The sequence below is a fragment of the Suricata suricatta genome, chromosome 1, assembly GCF_006229205.1.
Source record: "Suricata suricatta isolate VVHF042 chromosome 1, meerkat_22Aug2017_6uvM2_HiC, whole genome shotgun sequence".
In the NCBI taxonomy this organism is placed as follows: domain Eukaryota; kingdom Metazoa; phylum Chordata; class Mammalia; order Carnivora; family Herpestidae; genus Suricata; species Suricata suricatta.
The window spans coordinates 41,427,151-41,447,795 of NC_043700.1; the positions used below are offsets into that span (position 1 = coordinate 41,427,151).

At 43.7% G+C, this 20,645-nt stretch overlaps 1 protein-coding gene across 1 annotated transcript; it reads left to right on the top strand.

Annotated features, from left to right (window-relative positions):
* Nucleotides 1–7,383: 7,383 nt before the first annotated feature.
* On the top strand, nucleotides 7,384–12,639 carry POLR3D (RNA polymerase III subunit D). The gene is made up of 9 exons (XM_029942410.1): nucleotides 7,384–7,512; nucleotides 7,719–7,888; nucleotides 8,834–8,877; nucleotides 9,495–9,646; nucleotides 9,804–9,928; nucleotides 10,114–10,282; nucleotides 10,672–10,937; nucleotides 11,594–11,746; nucleotides 11,847–12,639. The coding sequence occupies exons 2-9, from the start codon at nucleotides 7,724–7,726 to the stop codon at nucleotides 11,967–11,969; spliced, it is 1,197 nt and encodes a 398-aa protein (XP_029798270.1). The 5' UTR covers nucleotides 7,384–7,512; nucleotides 7,719–7,723; the 3' UTR covers nucleotides 11,970–12,639.
* Nucleotides 12,640–20,645: the final 8,006 nt, after the last annotated feature.

The window sequence follows — 20,645 nt, forward strand, 5'->3', positions numbered from 1 at the left end:
TCTGTGCTGACAGCTCAGAGCCTAGAGCCTGTTTCAGATTCTGTGTCTCCCTCTCTCTCTGCCCCTCCTTTGTTCACACTCTGTCTCAAAAATAAATAAACATTTAAAAAAAAAGAATATATCCTTCAGAGATACCTACTATAATGTTTATGGATGAATGACATGATATCTGTGACCTATTTCAAAATAATCAGGGGGGAAAGGGGAAACAAGATGGACAGATGAAACAAGATTGTTGTCAGTAGATAATTGTTGAAGTTGGGTCCTTGGAGGTCCAATAAACTATTCTCGGCATTTTTGTGCATGCTTGGAAGTTTCCATATTTAATAGTATATCTAAAGTATGTTTCTAATCATAACAAAAGCATTTATTAAGCACCAATCCCTAGGCATGGAATTGTCACAACAACCTTGAGAAGTGGCTCTTTCAATCTTATCTTGAAATGGTTGGTGGTGGAAAATGAGACTCAGTCCATAAAAAGTAAAACTAGATTTAAATTCAGGTCTGAGTACAAAGGCTGGTTTCTTCACAGAGCAAACAGAGTCTGAGGCAATAGATAGAGGCTTTAGGGAAAAAAAGATCTCCAGTCTGAATATTATTTGTGCCTTTTAAAGACTGTAAATGTTTACATGTATTTCCCCACGGTTGAACTAAGTGTGGAGATCTCAAGGGCCAATGAATGCAAATACATCCAGATAGCTCATAAAAACCACTTTGTTCACGACATGTGTTGGCAATGACAGGAGTGGGCAGTGACTATTTATAAGATCTGTGTGGATTTCTCAGTGCTTATTTACTTTATTGTTTTGAAATTATGTTTAGACCTCTTACAACCCTCACTACTGTCCTTTAACTGGTTTTTACTTAAATACTTAACAATTTTAAGATTGGGGAAAATGCTGAATTATATTTAAGGACACTAAAAAGCTATAAAAGAGACACTAATTAAATTTAAGAGGGGCAAAAGGAACTTCAAGGGACAAAGACCAAGAACAATGAAGAACGAATCACAGCCCAAATAAGAAGTGGAAAGACTAATATGATGAATCCATGGTCCTGGAATAGTCACTGAGTTACACCCAAGGGGATGAGCATAATGCAGAAGCTATGGAATACCACTGGGCACTTCCTGGCAAGATACCAGGGACAAGTCTTAGACATAGTAGGTACAGAAACTGCTGCAATGCTGAAGAGGCTTCTCTTCACTCACTATTTGCTGCTTACCTACTTATTCTATTAAGGGACTTGCATACAGAGAACCTATAGAGAAGACATAGAAATGCAATGCAAAGGAAGCTTTTACATCAATGGTGCTAAAGTTAAATCACTGATTCAATCCACCTTTATTTCTCCAGTGCATGTCCAGATTTCTTACTTGGTCTCAACACAAACAAATTCATTCATTCATTTAACAAAATTTATTGGGGGTGCCTGGGTGGCTCAGTTGGTTAAGTGTCCAACTTCGGCTCAACTTCTTGTGGTTCCCGGGTTTGAGCCCCACATCAGGCTCTGGACTGACAGCTAAGAGCATGGAGCCGGCTTAATGGATTCTGTGTCTCCTTCTCTCTCTGTCTCTCCCCGACACACTCTCTCTCTCTCTCAAAAATAAATAAAATATTTAAAATTTTTATTGAGTTCTTAGTCTGTGTCAGACACTGTTTCAGGCAATGAGTATACTGTAGTGGGGGGGAAATATCTGTGTTTATGGGGCTTACTTTCTGGTTGGGGGGGAAGATGGACAGACAAACTCTATAGTCCATTAGAAGAAATATATTAAATATATTAGAGAAGAAGAAGTCAGTAAATAGGGAAAGAGAATGTTGTGGGGGAGGTTATAATATTTAATAATGCTATCAGAGGAAGGCTTCCTTGAAAAAGTGAACCTGGGATTAAAAAAAAACCTGACTGAAGGAAGAGAGGAGAGGAGCTATGCAGAATTATGTGGGGAAAGAGCATTCTAGGTAGCAGGTGCAGAAGCCCCGAAGAGGAAGCATGCCAGATTGTTTCAGATACAGCAAGGGGACCAGTGCAACTGGAGCAGAGTGAGTGAGGGGGGTGTGATAGGAGTTAAGGACAGAGAGATGGTGAGTGGAGGGACAGCCTATGTAGGGCTATGTAGGCCCGTCTAAATTCTTTAGTTTTTACTCTGATATGGGAAGCCGGCTGGGAAGTTTAGAGCAGAGATGTGGCCTGATGTGAAATATGTTAATTATGCTACATTGAGACTATACAGAAGGGACCCAGGTGGAATCAGGGAGGTCAGTTAGGAAGCTATGAAAATGATCACCACAGGTGCATCTGTGTAGCTTAGTTGGTTAAGCAGTCTGACTTTGGCTCAGGTCATGATCTCACCGCTCATGAGTTTGAGCCCTGCATTGGACTTTCCTGTAGAACCTGCTTCAGATCCTCTGCCTCTCTCTCTCTCTCCATCTCTGTCATAGAGGTCAAAATGATGAGGATGGACCAGCAAATAATGGTCTGCAAAATTATGCAAATGAATTAGGATAAATTACTCATAGAAAACATTCAATGGCTTGAACTTGGATAGCATTTTCATACCACACACTCCTTTCATTCTATGGATACATATCCAAAACAGTTCCTTATTCATTTAGTATTTCCAATGCCCAGCAAGAGTTCACAGAAATAGGTTCTGATAGAATCTGCTTATACCTTATGAATTCTACACTGAGACCAAAAAAAAGCTATATTTGCTTTTGTTTGATTATTTTTAAAAATGTTTTATTATTTATTTTTGAGAGAGAAAGAGACAGCATGAGCAGGGGAGGGTCAGAGAGAGAAGGAGACACAGAATCTGAAGCAGGACCCAGGCTCTGAGCTGTCAGCACAGAGCTTGATGAGGGGCTCAAACCCACAAACTGTGAAATCATGACCAGAGCCAAAGCTGGATGCTCAACTGACTGAGCCACCCAGGCACCCCTTGAGTTTGATTATTAATTTCATTAAGTTATCAGACAAGAATGAGATTATTGCCTTTACTATGAAATATGTAAACATAAAATCTTATTAATAACAAGATCTGCTAGAGTGACAGATGCAATGGCATGAGGTTCAGCTAGAAATGGTTTACAAGTTTCTTTTGAGCCTAGATGAAAGAATGTACACTCTTCAGAAGAAAATGGAGATGGAGGTGTTAGAGCAAATAAAAAAAGGAGAATGATGCTGAAAGTATATTCATCTAATTAGAGGGAACACTGGAAAATATTCTTAATGGGAAATTACAGTAACTGTTGTTAGGAAGCAAGCCCCAAAATATTAAAGACAGAAGGCTTTCTTCTCTTGTCCTGTGGAAATCCAATCAGCACTATAGGAAGGAAACTGGTTAAATAAATTATGGTGCAAATACCAATGTGGAATACTATTTAGCTATTAAAAAGTATAAGTTAGGGGCGTTAGGTGTTCAGTCCATTGAGTGTACAACTCTTGATTCCAGCTCAGGTCATGATCCCAGGGTCATGGGATCAAGCCCCACGTTGGGCTCTCCACTGAACGTGGAGCCTACTTGAGAGTCAGTCTCTCTCTCTCTCTCTCTCTCTCTCTCTCTCTCTCTCTCCCCCCCTAAAATAAAAAATATCATAATTTAGAAGAATATTCAATAACTCAAAACATCTTTATAGCATATTGTTAAGATGGAAAAAATCAGCTTTTAGAACCAAATGTAAAACACCTCAATTTTTAAAAATCTACATGCATAGAGGTGCTTCGGTGGCTGGGTCAGTTTGGTGTCCAACCAGCTCAGGTCATGATCTCACGGTTTGTGCGTTCAAGCCCCACATTGGGCCCTCTGCTCTCAGCAAAGTGCCCATTTCAGATCCTCTCTCTCTGCCCCCCCCACAAGTTTTCTTTCTCTCTAATATAAAATAATAATAAAAACATTTTTTAAAATCCACATGCATAGAAAAACAACTTCACGTTGTTTTATTACTACAAGTAATAAATACTTGTTTTAATACTTCAAGTATGTAACAGATGACTTTCATTTTCTTCTGGGTGCTTGTTAAAATTTTACAAATTTTCACAATGAATAAATATCTTTGTAAAAAAAAAAACAAGAAACAAAAACCTAGGAGATACCAAAAGGTCTCTGACCTCAGAGCCCAGAGAAATCAAAGCAGTTTCACCTAGTGCTCCAGTCAGAAGGTAAGGGCTACTGTGTATAGCTCTGTAGGGGACAGGGAGAGTTTTACTTTGGTTGGGTTTGGTTATCATAAAGCCAATATGGAGAAAAGAAGTTGAAAAAAGTCTGGTTAGAAACTGACATAAAAAATATTAATATATTGAAAAATTGGCAAAAAAGTTTAAAATCTTAAGAGCCCATACTCAAAATGATGCGGGCGCCTGGGTGGATCAGTTGACTGAGCATCCACTTAGGCTCAGGTTCATGAATTCAAGCCCTGCATCGGGCTTACTGCTATCAATCAGCCTGTTAGAGCAGAGCCCGCTTTGGATCCTCTGTCCCACCCCCCACCCCCGCCTCTACCAGTTTGTGCTCTCTTTCTCAAAAAAATAAATAAAACATTAAAAAATGATGTGGCAATATATATATTTTATGTACTACATATATCCCTAGTGGTGATGCATATTAGCATGACCCTTTTTGAAAACAATTTTGCAACATAGATGAAGAACTATAAAATGTACAATGTTAAAAATGGTATAGCCATTGTGAAAATAGTTTGGCAGTTTCTTATAAAACTAAGCATACAATTACCATTCAATGAAACATTTGCACTCATGGGCATTTATCTCAGAGAAATGAGAACTTTATTATTTTTAAAAATTTTTAATGTTTTTTATTTATTTTTGAGAGACAGAGAGAGACAGCACGTGCAGGGGAAGGTCAGAGAGAGAAGGAGATACAGAATCTGAAATAGGCTCAAGGCTCTGAGCTAGCTGTCAGCACAGAGCCTGATGCAGGGCTCGAACCCATGAACCACGAGATCATGACCTGAGCCGAAGCCAAACACTCAACGGACTGAGCCACCCAGAAAGGGGCAGAGAGAGCCAGAGACAGAGGATCTGAAGTTGGCTCTGCACTGACAGCAGTAAGCCCAAGGTGGGGCTTGAAGCCATGAACCGTGAGGCCGTGCCCTGGGCTGAAGTCTGACACTCAACTGGCTGAGCCACCCAGGTGCCCCTTAATGTTGGTTTTTTTTTTAACGTACGTTTATACAAAAACCTATACATGTGTGTTCATAGCAGCTTTATTTGTAATAGCCAAAAACTGGAAACAACCAGATATCTTTAAAGAGCAAATGGTTAGGGTGCCTGGGTGACTCAGTCAGTTAAGCATCTGACTTCAGATCAGGTCATGATCTTATGGTTAGTGGGTTCAAGCCCCACATCAGGCTCAGAGCCTGGAGACTGCTTCATGCATTCTGGCTCCCTCTTTCTCTGCCCCTCCCCCATCCACATTCTTTCTCTCTCAAAAATAAAAAATAAAATTTAAAAAAAGAGCAAATTAACCAACAAACTCTGTATGCTCAGCAATAGAAAGGAACGAACTACTAATACATGTGACAATTTGGGTAATCTCCAGGGAATTATGCTACAATGAATAAGTGAAAAAAAGCCATCTCCAGAAGTCACATACTATATGATTCCATTTTTGAATGAGTTCCACTTTTGAAATAACAAAAGTATAAAAGTGAAGAACAGATTAGTGTGAGCGGAAAAAGGGAGGTGTGGCTATAAAAATGCAATAAATAGGGCTCCTTGGAGTGATGGAAATGTTTTACATTTCCACTGTATCTATCAATGTCAATATTCTGGTTGTGATATTATACAATAATTTTGTGATATGTTTCTATTGGGGGAGATCTCTGTATACCTATTTTCTAAATTTACTTAAAAAAAAAAGAGTACAGGGATAACTGGGTGGTTCAGTCGGTTAGGTGTCTGATTTTAGCTCAGGTCATTATCTCATGATTTGTGAGTTTGAGCCCCACATTGGGCTCTGTGCTGACAGCTCAGAGCCTGGAGCCTGCTTCAGATTCTGTGTCTCCCTTTCTCTCTGCTCCTCCCCTGCTCACACTCTGTCTGCCTCTCTCTCAAAAATAAAGATTAAAAGTTAAACATTACAAAAATAAAATTAAAAATAAAAAAAAAAAGAGTATGTCTTCTTTTGGCCAGTTATTACAAGTCTGAAAAGTTGTCCTAGGGAAGGGTACCTGGATGGCTCAGTTGGTTAAGCAAAGGACTCTTGATTTCAGCTCAGGTCATGATCTCAGGGTCAGTGAGGTCCAGCCGTTTGCTTCCAGCTCTGCACTGACAGCACAGGGCCTGGCTGGGATTCCCTCTCTCTCCCTCTCCCCTGCTCTCTCTTCCTCTCAAAATAAATAAATAATCATTTAAAAAAAAAAAGTTGTCCTAGGGATATAATCCAAGAGAAGAAAAAAACAGATGCACCAGATGTTCACTACAGCATTATTTATAACGGGGGTGGGGATGAGGGTGGGGGTGACAAACTAAGTGTCCAAATAGGAAAATAGGCAAATCATGGCATAGCCATTGAAAATTATGTTATTTGATATAGCAACAAAGAAATGTTATTTCAAAAGGGAGGATTCAAAATTTTAGTACAATATGACAGCTCTACGAAAAGGATTGTAATATTTTACAGAAGTTTTAATAGTAGTATTCTATGTGGAATTGTAGCAGAAATGTTTTCCTTCCATCAAACTTTCCCCAATATTAAGTGATTTTTACATAGTTTGTGGGTGGGGAGAACAGTAAAGGCATTTTTTAATGTTAAAATACAGATGTCAGAGTCATAAAAGTTATTTAAATTCTTGCCTCCCAGTCGATCAAACTTCGTTTTTCAGTTTCTGGGCTTGGAACAAGAGTCCGCCACAGTTGCTCAAGGGCTGCGCCCACAGCCCCACCACAGGACCCCACCAGGTGTCCAGAGAAGGGACCCGCGAGCGAGGGCGAGGCCGCAGCCCACAGTACAATGACCACTCCAAGGTCATTATCGAGCCCGCAGCCGCAACTCGCCCCGACCCAGGGATCCCCTACTCTGAGTCCGGATCTCGCTCTTGGCCCCTTGCCCGGTCTGGAGCCGCGACCCCACTACTCCCAGAAGCTCCACCACGGCGAATCCCTATATCAGGTCGTGACGGTGCCAAGACCCCCGAACCCCTAGCTGGACGCCTCTACCCACTCGCCCGAGCCAAGACCCCCCCCCCCCCCCCGAGCGCTGCACCGCACGGTAACCTAGACCCCTTTTCCTTTTTCGCCCTCTCAACCCAGCTTTTCCCGACTCCGGGAAGAACCGGGAAGAGAAGGCGGAGGGGAGCGAGGCGCCGCCGGATAAATACTGTGGCGCGGCACCGCCCATCGACCTCACTTCCGCCCCGCGGCAAGATGGCGGTGCACGGGTCCTGCCACGCAGACTTCCGCCGGGCGGAGAGACCGAGGGCCGGCTGCGGGCCGCGTCGGAGGTGAAGTCGGGACGCGCCTGGTGTGGAGCCACAGCACGGGGGCGCTGGGGTGCGTCTCTGCCTCGTGCCTGACCGGGGTCCTGGGCAGAGGGCTAGCCAAGCGTTTTAAGTGGGTGGTCAGGGGAGTCTTGCCACGTGGAAAGGGAGGGACGCACTGACTAGGAAGCGGGAGACCACGTGGGCGGGGTTCCGCCCAGGGTCCGCGTGTCCGCCGCCTCTAGTGACTTTGCTGCCCCTTTCCTCTTTTTCTCCCAGGCAACATGTCGCAAGGAAACGCCGCGGGCGAGCCGAGTGGTCCGGGTGGGCCCCGACCCCTCCTCTCTGGGGCCCGGGGGCTTATCGGGCGGAGGCCGGCGCCTCCACTTACTCCTGGTCGTCTTCCTTCCATCCGCTCCAGGGACCTCACCCTCGGAGGAGTTAAGAAGGTACCCGAAGGCAAGCTTCTAAAGAAACCCAACTACCTTGAATTCCAGGACCTGGGGTTCGACCGATCTTCACGTAGGGCCTACCGTGTGCCAGGCATTGCTTTGGGTCTAACAAACCTTGTCCCCAGACTTTGGCCAACAAATTCTAGGGAGCCTGCCCTACCTTTAAGTCTAGATACTGGGTACAAGATGTTGACGTGGTTCTCAGAGGTGGCTGAAGGGCTGAGAATACTAATTAGTTCCCAAGCAACTTGAGCATTGGTTATTTACCTTTTTTTTTTTTTTATGTTTTAGACACCTTTAGGAAATCCATGAAAGCCAGCAGGCATAAATTTTCCCTGCAGTTTTAGAGTTCTGAGTTTGCCGTGGATCCAAATGGGTGAACTTTGATCAAGAGTAAATCCTAGGCACAGCATTAGAGGGTCTGTGACCTTTTCTGTTGTGTTTATGACTGTAGATATAGGGATACCCCAGAAATTGCCGGGGAGATAACAAGCATAAATCAGCCAGTTTTTGAAGATTTGTTTGCATTGGGAAATGCTGGTGGCAGTCTAACTCATCATCTGTTTCTGAGTGCTGGTGTACTAACTACTTGAGCCTTGCTTCGAGACCTCTTTCCTGTGATACTCAGTGGTTTCTATCGCTGTTTGAGGACAAGAAGTGAGATTAGATAAATAAGTTTTAGAAATCCTGAAGGCTCTCTTTTCAGAGGGCAGAAGAGGAGGCTGCCAGCGTAATGGTTTTGGGTACTCTGCTCTGTAAGCTCACTTTAAGATGTTCCTCCCTCTTAAAGCACACATCTGTCTCTGTAAGTCACTGGCAACAGCATGGAATGTAGAGTGATAGTCTTGGTCCATACAATATGCCCTTTGAGAATTTTTCTTTTTCTCTGTACTTTGGGATCAGAACTTAACCAAATCAGTGACTCCCATATTTTACTTTCAGAAAACCTTCACCCCAAATATCATCAGTCGGAAAATCAAGGAAGAGTAAGTAGTTGGGCCTTTCAAAAACTTTCCCCTTATTTACTTGCTCTGAATTTTGGACTTTTGGGAAGTAACTAAGTATGTGACTCAGACATCTAAATGTGCGTATTCATTTTTTTCAGTGGTGATTTTCATTGCTGGCTTCCAGGTATTTCTAATGTGCAGGTTAAAAAAAAATACTGATGCCCAGAAGTCCGCCTCTAGAAATGGTGATTTAACTTTTTTGCAATGAAGCAGTCATTATCTTTTATAGCCAGAGTTGAGAACCATTAGTTTAGACAAAGATATATCAGGTTTTCACTTATATTCTTTTGTATCAGAACCTTTTGCTTTTAGGCAATACTAAAAAGGTCCACATTGGGGGCAATCTCTGTAATTCAACTTTTGAGTTACAGTTCTAATACGGTTCTTCTCAAACAAGAAGGCAAAGCAAAGCAAACTGAAAGATTGCTGCCCCATCAAGAAAGTAGAAAAGGTGCCAGACTTAGGATTGGGTTCTGCTTCTGATATAGTTATTGGTTCATTACTTCTCCACTCAGGTGGAAGAGTGTGGGAGAGTAAGATTAGTTCTTTGAGGCGGAGTGAGTGAACGATTTTCATTAATCCATATTCTTTTCCAGGCCCAAGGAAGAAATAACCATCAAGAAGGAAAAGCGTGACAGAGATAGAGACCGGCAGCGAGATGGGCATGGACGGGGACGAGGCCGCCCAGAAGTGATCCAGTCCCACTCCATCTTTGAGCAGGGTCCAGCTGAAATGATGAAGAAAAAGGGTACCAAGCTACTGGGGTTCCGGGAGGAAGGAATCCATGGATTTCAGTTCAGACTTCCTGAGAGAAGGGCAAGGGCAGTAAAATACCCTTGCTCCCAGTTTAGTTTTCCTTGCTCTTGCTCTTCCATACCCTTGGTGAACTGAGTGGTTTTCCACAGGGAACTGGGATAAGACAGTGGATGTGTCAGACATGGGGCCCTCTCATATCATCAACATCAAAAAAGAGAAGAGGGAGACAGATGAAGAAACGAAACAGATCCTCCGCATGCTGGAGAAGGATGATGTAGGTACCGGCAGGCTGGGAGGAATGGGCTTCCAGGGAGCCGGGCTTGGAGGCAGAAGAACTCTGTGATGTCCTGGAAGCCTGTGAGCAGCAGTGATCTTCAGTTAGAAAAGGCTGAGGTGGGCTGCAGTCCACCTGTGTGTATGCTAGCCAGACCATGTGACCCCCTGTGTCTTCTCTGGTAGTTCATTGATGACCCTGGGCTAAGGAATGACACTCGAAACATGCCTGTTCAGCTGCCGCTGGCTCACTCAGGATGGCTTTTCAAGGAAGAGAATGAAGAACCAGATGTTAAACCTTGGCTGGGTGGCCCCAAGGAAGAGGACATGGAGGTGGATGTAGCTGCTGTGAAAGGTACTCTGTCCATTTACGTCTCATCTCTTTTCCTGCGATCCCCACCCCACCCCAACCCTGCCCTGCCTACCTGAATTCTCCCTAGGAATCAATCTCCCAGACTAATAAGCAGCGCCCCCTTCCCCACATTCTAGTTGTAAGATACATGAACTGAACAGAAACTGTAAGTTCTCACTCTCAGAGGGTTCGTGCTGCCATGGATCTGTGGGTCAGCCTCAGATAATCCTTTTGAGGTAAGTCATACAGCTCCTGCACCCTTCTTCATAACCAGTGATTCCCTCCAGCTTCCTAGCTGAGTGACAGTGAAGCAGATAAGGATGAAGGGATGGGTATAGAGAGATGACACAGGGTGGCCACTTGATAGCTCTTCCATTTGTTATCTTGGGCAGTGAAAGAGGAGCCCCGGGATGAAGAGGAGGAGGCCAAGATGAAGGCTCCCCCCAGAACAGCCAGAAAGACCCCGAGCCTTCCAAAGGACGTATCTGTGGCAGAGCTGCTCAGGGAGCTGAGCCTCACCCAGGATGAAGAGTTGCTGTTTCTTCAGCTGCCAGACACACTCCCTGGCCAGCCGCCTACTCAGGACATCAAGCCTGTCAAGACCGAGGTGCAGAGCGAGGATGGACAGATGGTGGTGATAAAGCAGGAGAAAGACCGGGTATGCTCAGGAATGAGTTCTGTGAAAATGTGGAGTGGGGGGGGGCAGGGGGGCAAGAAGGGAAACAGTGACCTGTTGGGGAAGCAAAAGTGTGCCACCTAAGCTGAAATGCCAAAATAATACACATTTGTTCTTTCTACCCATGAGGGTCTTGGGGCTTTTTACTTCAACCCCAATAACATGTGTTTACTTTTTATAATGAAATATTTTAAACATATACAAATGAGAAAATGTCAGAATTATTAATATTTTGTCCATTTTTTTAATCTGCTTTGGGTTTTATCGTTCAGCCAATGGCAGGCAGCCTTGGGAAAAGGCCTTTTTTTTTATGTCTTTATTTTGAGAGAGAGAGAGAGAGAGAGACACAGAGTGAGCGGGGGAAGGGCAGAGAGACACACAGAATCTGAAGCTGGCTCCAGGCTCTAAGCTGGCAGCACAAAGCCCAACGCGGGGCTCGGACCCATGGACATTGAGATCGTGACCTGAGCCAAGGTCAGACACTTAACCAGCTGAGCCACCCAGGTGCCCTGAAAAGGCCCTCTTGAGGACTCATTCTAACCTTCCCTGTTGCTGCCTTCCCTTGGAAAAGGTTTCATCCATGAAGAATGGAGGAGGCAGCTCCTTACCCGGTGTCCTTCTCCCAATTCTCTCCACAGGAAGCCCGGCTAGCAGAGAATGCTTGTACCCTGGCTGACCTGACGGAGGGTCAGGTTGGTAAGCTGCTCATCCGCAAGTCAGGGAAGGTGCAGCTCCTCCTGGGCAAAGTGACGCTAGATGTAACGATGGGAACCACCTGCTCCTTTCTGCAGGTGAGAACCTGTAGGGTTTGGGGATTATCACATGAGACTCATAGCACTGAGTAATGAGCTTTTTGGTTTGTTTCTCCTCACTGTTTCTGTTGGTTGGCAGGAGCTGGTGTCTGTGGGCCTTGGAGACAGCAGGACTGGTGAGATGACAGTCCTGGGACACATAAAGCACAAACTTGTATGTTCCCCCGATTTTGAGTCCCTCTTGGATCACAAACACCGGTAAAATGAGCATATGGAGGATGATGGTGACTGTGCCCACGGCTGCTGCCTGCTCCAGACGTTTTGTTCTCAAATCTGTGCGACCCAGAAGGGTCCTGTTTAGCCCACCCACTCCAGCCTTTGGCGGCCATTGTCCCAGTTTTCCCCACAGGGCCCACGTGGCTCCCTCCCACAGCAGCTGTGAATGGCACAGTGGCCTTCCCACAGCATGGATCCTGCACATCCTCGCTGCTGGGGGTTGTCTCTTCTATTTATTTTTATATTTATGTTTTATATCTTCAAATGACTGTACCCTCCCCAGGTAGAGAGGAGACGGTCTGTGGGAAAGTCCAAGCTTCTTCTCTTGCTGACTGTCTTGTTCTCAGGGTAGGAAGCATAAAGACTGCTGCTGCTTTTGCTCCCTCCTCCTTCCCAAGAAGCAGTGTTGGAGAGAGAGCAGGGAATTTTTGAGTCTAGGACTCAGTGCTCAGTCCCAACTCCATCAGTTACTAGCTGTGTGACATTGGACAAACTACCTAACCTTTCTGAGCCTCATATTCCTCATGGAACAAAAATGAGGATAATACCTACCTCACAGGGTTGGTGTGAGGATTAAATGGAATGTCGTAGATGAAAATTCCTTGCACAAGGCCAGATATACACAGTAGGCATCCAATAAATGTTAGTTTCCCTTCCCTTTGCCTGAGTCTGTTTTCAAACAAAATAGAGGTTCCAGGAATCTCTTGAGAGCAGTGAATAGAGCCACTGTGTCCTGCCTTCTGGCTGCACCTCCTGTCCCCCTGGGTGTGATGCTCTGAAGGTATAGGTTCCAAACCTTCTCTGCCCATTTTCTCCTGCATACTTAGTCACATGCTGCCTTTTTGCTATGGTGAGGTGTGAGCTGTAAGTTCCACCAGAGGTGAAGTCAGAGACTCTTCCCAGCACCCTATGCTTGCCTTTGGGTGACATTGTGATCCTGGGACTCCTCCCCTGTCTCCCCCCAACTCCTCCAGTAAGTAGCAGTACTCCCACTTCCATTTAAATATTTCCCAACAGAATCCTGTGACCATTCAGAGAATTATAACCACACTCAAATGCTGCTGAAAAACTTCTGATAAGACAGAAATTAGGGATTTATTGAAGAGCCGCATCTTTGACATGTGACAGATGACCTCCCACTTCAAAGCTTTGAATTTGAGAGGCCCTCCTCTACCTCCTGTCTTACCATCACCAGGTGTGCATCTCAATCCCAGCTGGCCACAATGGCCTTTAAGTTCCTTGGTCTGTGATCTTGTTCTTTTACCAGGTTATCACATTCTTTTTTTTTTTTTTCATTTTTGATAGAGAGAGACAGAGCATGAGAGGGGGAGGGGCAGAGAGAGAAGGAGACACAGAACCAGAAGCAGGCTCCAGGCTCTGAGCTAGCTGTCAGCACAGAGCCTGATGCGGGGCTCGAACCCACAAACGTGAGATCTGACCTGAGCCGAAGCCGGAGGCTTAACCGACTGAGCCACCCAGGCACCCCAGTTATCACATTCTTGATCATTCGAGTGTGTAGTTCTTGGAGGAGCTGCTTCTCTTCCCTTGTCTATTGTCAACAGGGCTGGGTTTTTTCCCTGGTTCAGTGGTAGGAGACATCTTTGGAGTTAGGGAAGGCAGCAGTGTCTGTGGTTGTTAGATGCTGATGTCACAGCTCCCTGTTCACTGTGGTGAGGTGCTAGCTATCAGTTCTACCAGAGGTAAAGTCAGAGACTCCTCCTAACACCGTGCACTTACCTTTGGGTGACATTGTGGTCCCAGATTGTGAGCTTAGCCAACCACCTCTGGAACAGCAGTGGTCCACACAGGCTCATAGAGTGTGTCCTCCTGATGTTTATGTGACCCCAGAGGCTGGATGGATATGCCTTCCTTTGGTCTCACCTTTCTGTCCCTCAAGTCTTTTTTATTAATGACAGTTGGGGGTTTCCTGTACTGAGCCCCTCAAACTGCCTAGCCAGCAGCTATGAGGGGTGATTGAACATTTCCCCTTCTGTAGCTAAGAAGTCACATGAGCTCTGTTGGTAGTGTTATTCTGGTCTCTCCTCATTATAAGGGATAGAAGTATCCTGTGGAGGTATGTACTATGGAAGTTCTGTTTTGTCTAATGGTCAGTTTTTGTTCTCTGGGCTTCAGTGCTGCCTTCTTTTAGATAGCTAATGCACTGCCAGTGGGCCTCTATTGAAATCCTCTGTTTCTATTCTGTTCTTTGGTTCAAAAACAGTCTTCTGCTTTTCTCGGCTAACTCAAAGGCCCTGCCTCCTTAGCTGTTTGGTATCTTATAGTCTTTAGCTCTTTGACTTCTAGAAAAGCTTGAGGAAGAGCGTGTACCACTCTCAGATTCTCCATGTCAAGTATCTTGGGGATTGAATATTGTGATCCTGCAGGAGAGTTCCCGTGACCAGTCTCTATATCCCTGATACACAGATTGGAGGTCATCCGTGAAAATGTGGAAAAAACATGACGCAAGTCTATTTTTTCTGGGTTGTTTTTTTTTTTAGAGAGCATGTGCAAGTGAGCGGGTGGGGCAGCGGGAGAGGGAGAATCCCAAGCAGACTCCACACTCAGCACAGAGTCTGACACAGGCCCAATCCCATGACCCTGGGATAGTGACCTGAGCCAAAATCAAGAGTGAGATACTCAACCAACTCAGCCACCCAGGCACCCCAAGTCTACTTTCTTAAAAAAAATTTTTTTTAATGTTTATTTATTTTTGAGAGACTGAGCACAAGTAGGGGAAGGGCAGAGAGAGAGGGAGACACAGAATCCCCAAGCAAGCTCCAGGCTCTGAGCTTTTAGCACAGATCCTGACGCAGGGCTCAAACACACGAACCGTGAGATCATGACCTGAGCTAAAGTCGGACATTTAACCGACTGAGCCACCCAGGAGTCCCCCAAGTCTACTTTCTTGACCAAGCTTTTGAAGCATACATTTCTACCAATAAATACATGCAAATAAGGGGAGTAAAAAAGCCTAAAGTCAAATTCATATGTGTACGTGCAAATGCATGCAAATTTATTACTACCTGCATCTGTGTGTAGGCATTTTGTTACAATTCTAAAAGAGCTATAGACTTGTTCATTTTTTAACTGTAAGTAACACAGTGTGGGCTTTAGAGTAAGGGTTGGATTTGAATCCAATTCCACCAGTAACTTTGGGGAAAATTGCTTACCCTCCTTAAGCTCAGTTTTACTCATTTTCTATAAGAATGAGGTCATAGTAGACTTTTAATAGGGTTGTTTTTCAATCAAAGTGAACATAAAGCTTTTATTTGTATATGTGCTGCTGAAGCAATCACCATAAAGTATGTATTTGTTGCCAGACAGAAAAGTGTATCTTGCAGAATGAGATTGGCACAAGTGTGACAGGAAACTGAGCAGACAGTGACATAAGCAATAAGGATGTTATCACCTATAAGGAGAAGTCTAGAGATGAATGGCTCCAGACTTGGGCAGTAGCCAAAATGTTACCAAGATTTTCTTAGATCCTTTTGTTTTGCACCGCAAAGTGGCTGCTGCACAGCACCATTTCTTCAGATAACAGTCCAAAGGCAGAGCAAGAAGCAAAGTAAACAGTAGTAAAGGAACTTTCTCCTCATTGTGCTCTTAGGGAAAAATATCCTTCAGAGGCCCAAAGAGACTTGCCTCTGTGTCTGTGACAGAGCTGGGCCACATAACTACCCTAGGATGGGACACTGACCAAGAGGGCTGGGTGGATCAGTTTGTCCCCTGGCCTGTGGTATCCTGCTCCCTGAGTTTTGTTAGTAGAGAAGAAGCAGCAATGATAAGAGTTGAAGTATATCTTGGAAGAATTTTTTAAATCTTCAATTACCTTTTCTTCTAAATAAACCAGTTTTAACATTACATAATCTTTCAGACTCTAAAATTGTGTATATTCTATAGAATGATATAAATATTATGCTGTTTTATGTGCTTTATCTTACTTGAAAGTATATACAATTAAGAACTAAGAATTATATAGAATTAAGTTAATGAACTTCTTTTACTTAAGAGATGTCTGAGGTAGGGGAGCCTGGGCGGCTCAGTCCGTTAAGCATCCGACTTGCTCAGATCATGATCTCATTGTTCGTGAGTTCATGGTTCTCTGTTGTCAGTGTGCAGCCCACTTCAGATCCTGTGTCCCCCTTCCTCTTTGCCCCTCCCCTGTTCATGTTCTCTCTCTCTCTCTCTCTCTCTCTCAAAAATAAACGTTAAAAAAAAAAAGATATGCCTGGGCTAGGTGAATGAATTGCAGATACGATCTTTTAATCCTAGACCTACTCCCATGGTCCAGTTGAATTAATCACATAACACTTGGCTCTTTGAAGGAGAAGAGGCTTCTTTTTATTTCTAAGGTATCATGCACAATTGCCTATTCATCCTATCCTTCTATTACTGTCCTAGGGCAGGACACTCAGGGTTTGGGCATCTGCCGTCTTCAGATGGCTGTAGCTAATGACAGATGTGGTGTTAACAGCTCCTCACAGACATGGTTCAGCTGCCAAATTTCTACCAGTAGAGGATAGGGACTGCAGTGTGGTTGGGTCTCAGGGGTGTCCTCTGAAAACATGGAGAAAGAATGCTAACTCTAGTAATCCTATGTGGCCAACTTCTGACTTAGCTTCTCTGAAGCATTTCTTCCCTTGTATTAGAGCAGTCACGGGTTCAGTGCCTCAAGAACTGAGGCAGGGATTGGGCTTTTTTGTCTCATTTATATCTATGATCCAGTCAGTCAGAAAAAATGTAGTCCCGAACATCATTGGCCTGACAACTGTATCTTGTGTACTTTTCAAGGTTCAGTGGAAAAATAAAAATCATTCCAACTATTTTTCCCCCAAATTTTATTAACCTACAGTGCAGTATTAGTTTCAGGAGTAGGGTTCAGTGATTCACTTTTATACCCCACCCAGTGCTCATCATAACAAGTGCCGTCGTCACCCATCGAGCTCATCCCCCACCCACATCCCTCCATCATCCCTTGGTTGGTTCTCTGTAGGAGTCTCATGGTTTGTTTCCCTCTTTCTTGCCCCCACCCCATATGTTCATCTGTTTTGTTTCTTAAATTCCACATATTGTCTGTCTCTGATTTATTTCACTTAGCATAATGTACTCTAGCTCCATCTATGTCATTGCAGATGGCAAGTTTTCATTCTTTTTGATGGCTGAGTAATATCCCATTGTGTATAAACACCACATTTTCTTTATCCATTTATCAGTAGATGGACATTTGGGCTCTCTTTTGGCCATTGTAGATAATGCTGCTATAAACACAGGGGTGCATGTAACCTTTGAATCTGTATTTTTGTATCCTTTGGGTAAATACCTAATAGTACAAATGCTGGATTATAGGGTGGTTCTATTTTTAACTTTTTGAGGAACCTCCATACTGTTCTTCAGAGTGGCTGCACCAGTTTACATTCCCACCAACAGTGCAAGGGCATTCAACTTTCTCCATATCCTCGCCCATACCTGTTGTTTCTTTTGTTGTTAATTTTAGCTATTCTGACCAGTGTGAAGTGGTATCTCATCTTGATTTTGATTTGTGTTTCCCTGATGATAAGTGATGTTGAGCATCTTTTCATGTGTCTTCTTTGGAAGAGTGTCTATTCGTGTGTTCTGCCCATTTCTTCACTGGATTTGTTTTTTGTGTGTTGAGTTTGCGAAGTTCTTTATAGATTTTGGATACTAATCCTTTATCAGATATATCATTTGCAAATATCTTCTCCCTTTCTGTAGGCTACCTGTTAGTCTTATTGATTGTTTCCTTTGCTGTGTGGAAGCTTTTTATTTTGATGAAGTTCCAACAGTTCATTTTTGCTTTTGTTTCCTTGCCTCTGGTGATGTGTCTAACAAGAAATTGCTTCAGCCAAGGTCATTGAGGTTGCTGCCTGTGTTCTCTTTTAGGATTAGGTTTCTTGTCTCACATTTAGGTCTTTCACCCATTTTGAGTTTATTTTTGTGTAAACCATTCCAAACATTCTAGGCAGAAAGGTTTAAAACAGGAAAATAAGTGTTTACAGATTTGTTGAAAAGCTGGAGGAGTAATAGGTAGGGCCTCCAGGAGTCAACACCAGAGAACTGACTACCAGAGGAGCTACAAACTCCACCATAGGCGGGAGGGTGGAGAGTCTGGCTACAGAGCTGTTGAGTTACAGAACACACTGCATGCTGCAGTCCAGTGATCATGAAATCCCCAGTCTCACCCACCTCTCAAGAGCCACAGAGCGAAAGACTGGTCCCTGAAACACCTGCAGAGAAAACTCCACACAGAGTGCCTCTGGGGTGCTAGATACAGCTCTAGCTTAGGATACATCAGTACAAACCAGAAAGACCTCTGTCCTGCTGGGACCTTTGGTGAGGAAGACAGACAACAAGCATAAGTAAGTATGTTGTGTGGTATTTGGAAGGTAACAAGTGCTTAGAAATTTTTTTTTTTTTTTAACGGTAAGGGGAGTCTATAGGTGGTACCTTGACACATCATAGAAAGTTGAGAAAGTGTCATTTGAGGATGTGAATTGGCAGGATCAGTAGGCGGGGAGGACAGCTAGAAACAGCAAAGGAGGCTGGCTAGAGCTGAAACCACACGGGAGACCATGGAACAGGAGTTGTGGGTGTGCAGTCCAGGTCAGCCGGGCTTTAGGCCACTGTAAGGAGTTTGGCTGTATTCTAAGTGAAATGGTTTGCTGTAGCTAGCGTTGTCTACGTTTTAAAAGGCTCACTTCAGCTGCTGTTTGGGGGCAAATGTAGAAGCTGTGACACCAATTCAGAGACTGCTCCAGTTATCCAGGCAGCAGGTGGTTGTGGTGTGGACCAGGGTGGGAATAGCAGAGGTGCCAGGAAGTGCTTGGACTTTAGATAGTTCTTTCAAAGGTAGAGCCAGCTTGGTCTGCTGATGGAGTAGATATGAGATGTGAGGAAAACAGAAGAATCAGATTCTATAGCTGTGGCATCAGAAAACAGCCGAAGGAGTAGGAAGATGGCCTGCACTTCCCCCTTTCAGATCTCAATTGATGGAACCTAATTCACATCCAGAACCCCAGCACAAGAGATCCAGGGAAATGTGGTATTCCCTTTCTAACCCCAAATAATCAGGTGGCACATGAAAGCTGGTAAGCTGTATTTACTGCAGTTGGCAAAGGATCCAAAATTTTAATAAAAAGTTTCTGGGAGCATGTCATGCTGCCTTACAAAATTAAAGTTCTTGCTGATTCATTCCTTCAACACAGTGTATTCCAAACAAAAACGCAGTTAGTACTTAAAACTAGCTGTACTGAGCATGGCTCTTAAACCTTTCCCCAGGGCAAGATAACCATAGGAATTCTTCTGCAAATGCCTCAGTATTTTCGTAGGATCCTTTATTAAAAATGGCTTTGCTGAGCTAATTCTATAACATTTTTTAAGACTTTGATAAATGCTGACCTCCAGAATACTATCCATTCACATGTGCGTCAACAGTGTAAAAAAGGAGGTTGCACACTTGTTAAGTTAAATGCATAGTCAAGAGTCTTTGTTGCACTATATAAATTAGGAGGTGCCTGGGTGGCTCACTCGGTTGGGTATCTGACTCTTTATCTCAGCTCAGGTCTTGATCTCAGGATTGTGAGTTCAAGCCCTGTGTTGGGCTCCACGCTGGGCATGAAGCCTACTTTTTAAAAAAAACTATACAAATGTTAAAAGATGCTGAGTAGCAGATCTGACCTGTACTCAACTGGCTGTCTGGATAGATAACTAATGTTCTGTCTCTCTCCCTCCATCAAACATCAGAGAGAGTTGATATGGAAAGTACATACTGCTCCCACAATTGGTTATATGCTTCCCAAAGTCAGTTGTGGTTTACTCAGCTTATTTTTGCCAGCTGTGTTCCCTGCTATAGTCACATAATTCAATTTTTAAAAATGTTTTTATTTATTATTGAGAGAGATATAGAGCATGAGCATGGGAGGGGCAGAGAGAGGGGGAGACATAGAATCTGAAGCTAGCTTCAGGCTCTGAGCTGTTAGCACAGAGCCCAACATGGGGCTCAAACTCAGAAACTACAAGGTCATGACCTGATGCCAAAGTCGGACACTTCACCAACTGAGCCACCCAGGGGCCCCTAAGTAATTCAATTAAACATTGCATAAATTAATAAAGTGTGAGGGCTGAGAGAAAGTGTTCTGACAAAAATAAGGTAAATATGTAACTAAGTATCATATAAACGGATGAAATATAATTGCTAAAACAAAGTTCTTTTTTTTTTTAATTTTTTTAATGTTTTATTTATTTTTGAGACAGAGATTCAGAGCAGGAGCGGGGAGGGGCAGAGAGAGAGAGGGAGGCACAGAATCAGAAGCAGGCTCCAGGCTCTGAGCTGCCAGCACAGAGCCCGATGCGGGGCTCAAACCCACGAACGAGAGATCTGACCTGAGCCGAAGTCAGAGGCTTAACTGACTGAGCCACCCAGGTGCCCCAAAACAAAGTTCTTATTTCTAAATTAAGGTAACTGCTGTAAGAAGACTTAATAAAAGTGAGTCCATAAAAAATGCTGTTGAATTAAGTGTATGCAAGATAAATGTGTGTCATGTTAAAATATTTTAAATGCTTCTTTCATTTAAAAAAATTTTTTTTATGTCTTTATTTTTTATTTTGAGAGAGAGAGACAGAGAGTGAGCAGGAGAGGGTCAGA